Source organism: Penaeus japonicus, unplaced genomic scaffold, assembly GCF_977035675.1.
Source record: "Penaeus japonicus unplaced genomic scaffold, GWHDUDI00000001_assembly GWHDUDI00000041, whole genome shotgun sequence".
In the NCBI taxonomy this organism is placed as follows: domain Eukaryota; kingdom Metazoa; phylum Arthropoda; class Malacostraca; order Decapoda; family Penaeidae; genus Penaeus; species Penaeus japonicus.
This window is the reverse complement of record NW_028234443.1, coordinates 7,848,429-7,850,928: the sequence shown is the minus strand read 5'-3', so window position 1 is coordinate 7,850,928 and position 2,500 is coordinate 7,848,429. Positions and strand designations below refer to the sequence as shown.

General features: G+C 39.7%; 1 protein-coding gene across 1 annotated transcript in view; it reads right to left on the bottom strand.

The window, feature by feature from the left end:
- LOC122251328 (U6 snRNA phosphodiesterase 1) overlaps positions 1-1,172 on the bottom strand; it is an 11,034-nt gene extending 9,862 nt beyond the window's left edge. Inside the window, exon 1 of the mRNA XM_043013200.2 lies at positions 737-1,172. Coding sequence (XP_042869134.1) covers positions 737-1,101 — 365 coding nt within the window. The 5' untranslated portion in view covers positions 1,102-1,172. The remainder of the gene's footprint in view (positions 1-736) is intronic.
- Between the last annotated feature and the right edge of the window lie 1,328 nt (positions 1,173-2,500).

Here is a 2,500-nt window from a genome sequence, read left to right as displayed (position 1 = left end):
GTGGTCAGCAGATCGAGCCCTAACCAGACTCGTGAGTTTCCACTGTCGTTTAGTGGTCACCACCATGTCTGGTCAGCACGGTGGGTAAGGACCAAGCTCTGATCAAGTCAACACTCATTGGCACATTTTCACATGAGTCAGTACACGCTGAGACAGGCGGGCTCGCCTCAGTGCACATAAGCCCGGCGAAGCATCTGCTTTGCAAATCCAGCTTATCCTTATCAATCCTCCACTACTTAAATTCTAGCAAGGTAGAGCTTGTAAACCTCTACGGCAATTCATTGTCATGTAGGAACCAGTAGAATTTTTTTCTTGCAAGAATATATGTGATGAAGGTCTGAATGTCTCTCACAGTGTCAAATAATGGAGGCTGCAATGACTGCTTAATACTGTGTACCTTCCATAACAGATCACTGGAAATTTCAATTAGATTTAGATAGGACAAAAGTAATGTGATTATAGTAGAAAAGCCCTGTCATTAAAATTATTGCTGTTAATTTATGATGATTCATAATACTAAGCCCCATAAGTAATTACATTAGATATAACAAAATGAACAAAACTAAAAAAAATAAACACGATGAACATGAAGATACTTTAGTCATGGTGATACACTTAAGACACCTCACAGTCTGAAAATCACTCCCTAACACCCTTGACAACTCCCTTCAATCCACAAAGTAAAAAAAAAAGTGACAACTATTTCAAGTTCGCGAAAAAGGGTAAGATGATTCACCAAGTGGCAGGTGGCGTGTGTGAGGTAGTGTCCATGGAGAGATGGTGATTCTGCGATAGTGAGATATTATGACTCTCCATCATCATCGTTTCTAAGGCAGAAGAGGAAGAAGGAGGAGGAGGACGACGTGGAGACGAGGCCGAAGGGGACGAGGAGGAGGAGAAGGAGGAGGAGGAGGAGGAGGGATGGTCCACGGCCATTTCTTCGTCCTCTTCGGCTCTCCGTTTCTTCTTCTTCCTTTCGTGGGGACTGCTGGACTCGGTTTTTCTCTTCTTCTCGTCTTCGCTCGTGTAGCCCGAGTCGCCTTCACTCTCCGAACCGTAGTTCTGCAGGAGAGACAGCGCTCCCCTCCCTCCTGTCGCCATTGCTCTCAAGGTAAACAAAGTTTTCTGCGTTCGTGGATGCCAATCCGGATGCCTCGGGATTGCGAAAAAAATAAAAGTCCCCTGCGTTCGTATAAGGGAATTCGGATGTCTCGAGATAATGGATTTTTTTTTCTTCTTCTGCGTTCGAGGATACGAATCCGCCGGATACTTTGTAATCACGGAAACCCCAGGTATTATGAAAAATATAGGTTTTTACGTCTGTGTTTTTTTTAATTTGGATATCTTGACATCAAGAAAACATAAGATTAAAGTCCTCTACATGAATCCGGATTCTGTGGGATCATGAAAAAGTCTTGATAACATTAAAGGAAATGTTCTTCCGTGGGATAATGATACAGAAAGATAACTAAACTCCGCTCACAAATGTAAACGTAGATTCGTCGGTAAAAAAAATAATAATAATAATAATAATAATAATAAATAATGAATAAAAATAATGACCATGATTCGAATCCGTATCCCTCTCCATTAAATACATGAAACGATATGTTTAAGCCGATTCGGATTCCTCAAGATATGTATCAACAAAAATGAAAATGCGTTTAGATGTGTTCCCAATGACCCACAATTGCGTACCGGCCATGTCGCCAAGGGAAAGCATTCTTTATGTGGCTAAGTCTGCTTGCATAATCACATGTAGTAAATCGTAGTTATTCACACGAAATGCGACTTTCAGTGAGATACTAAAAGGGAAGAAGTCAATATCATATCACAGAATACTGAAAAATGGCCGATTGAAAAACTCTTCCATTTTAGATCCTGATAAATTTGTAAGCAATAGCTATTTATGCTCTTACTGTTCTGCGTAATATGAAGAAGAACGTGGAAGAGAGTTGTTTTTTTAAACAGTAAACGGAAAATGCATTAAGCCTCATACACACGAAGAAATAAAACAAGAAGTCTGAAACTGGGGTACGAGAAAGGAATATCAGGGCCTACATGACTCTCCTAAGTAGGTTTTTATTTATTTTTTTTTATTGAATCACCGAATTGCTGTAGATTAGTTTAAGATCTTGATGCCGTACTTAATATAGCTGCTACAAATTACTCAATATTTGTAAAAGTCAAGACGAAAATAAGCAGAAACTCGTCAAATTTCCCTTCGCAAATATTACTACCGCTGCCGGCAAAACTAAATCAATATTTGTTGTGTTGTTGACACCGTATCATCTAACCGTGATATAGAGTCGCTCATACGATATTTACTGCAACCTTTTCGTTTTAACCGCACTCCAGTCAATATCAATGTTTATTTTACTGTCATCATCTTTGGCAAAGCAAAATATCTAAGTTCTATGTATAGCGACATTTCTTCTCATTGTCTGCGTTTACTACACACACAACATGTAGAACGCAGTTATCAGCTCGTGCAGCCCAT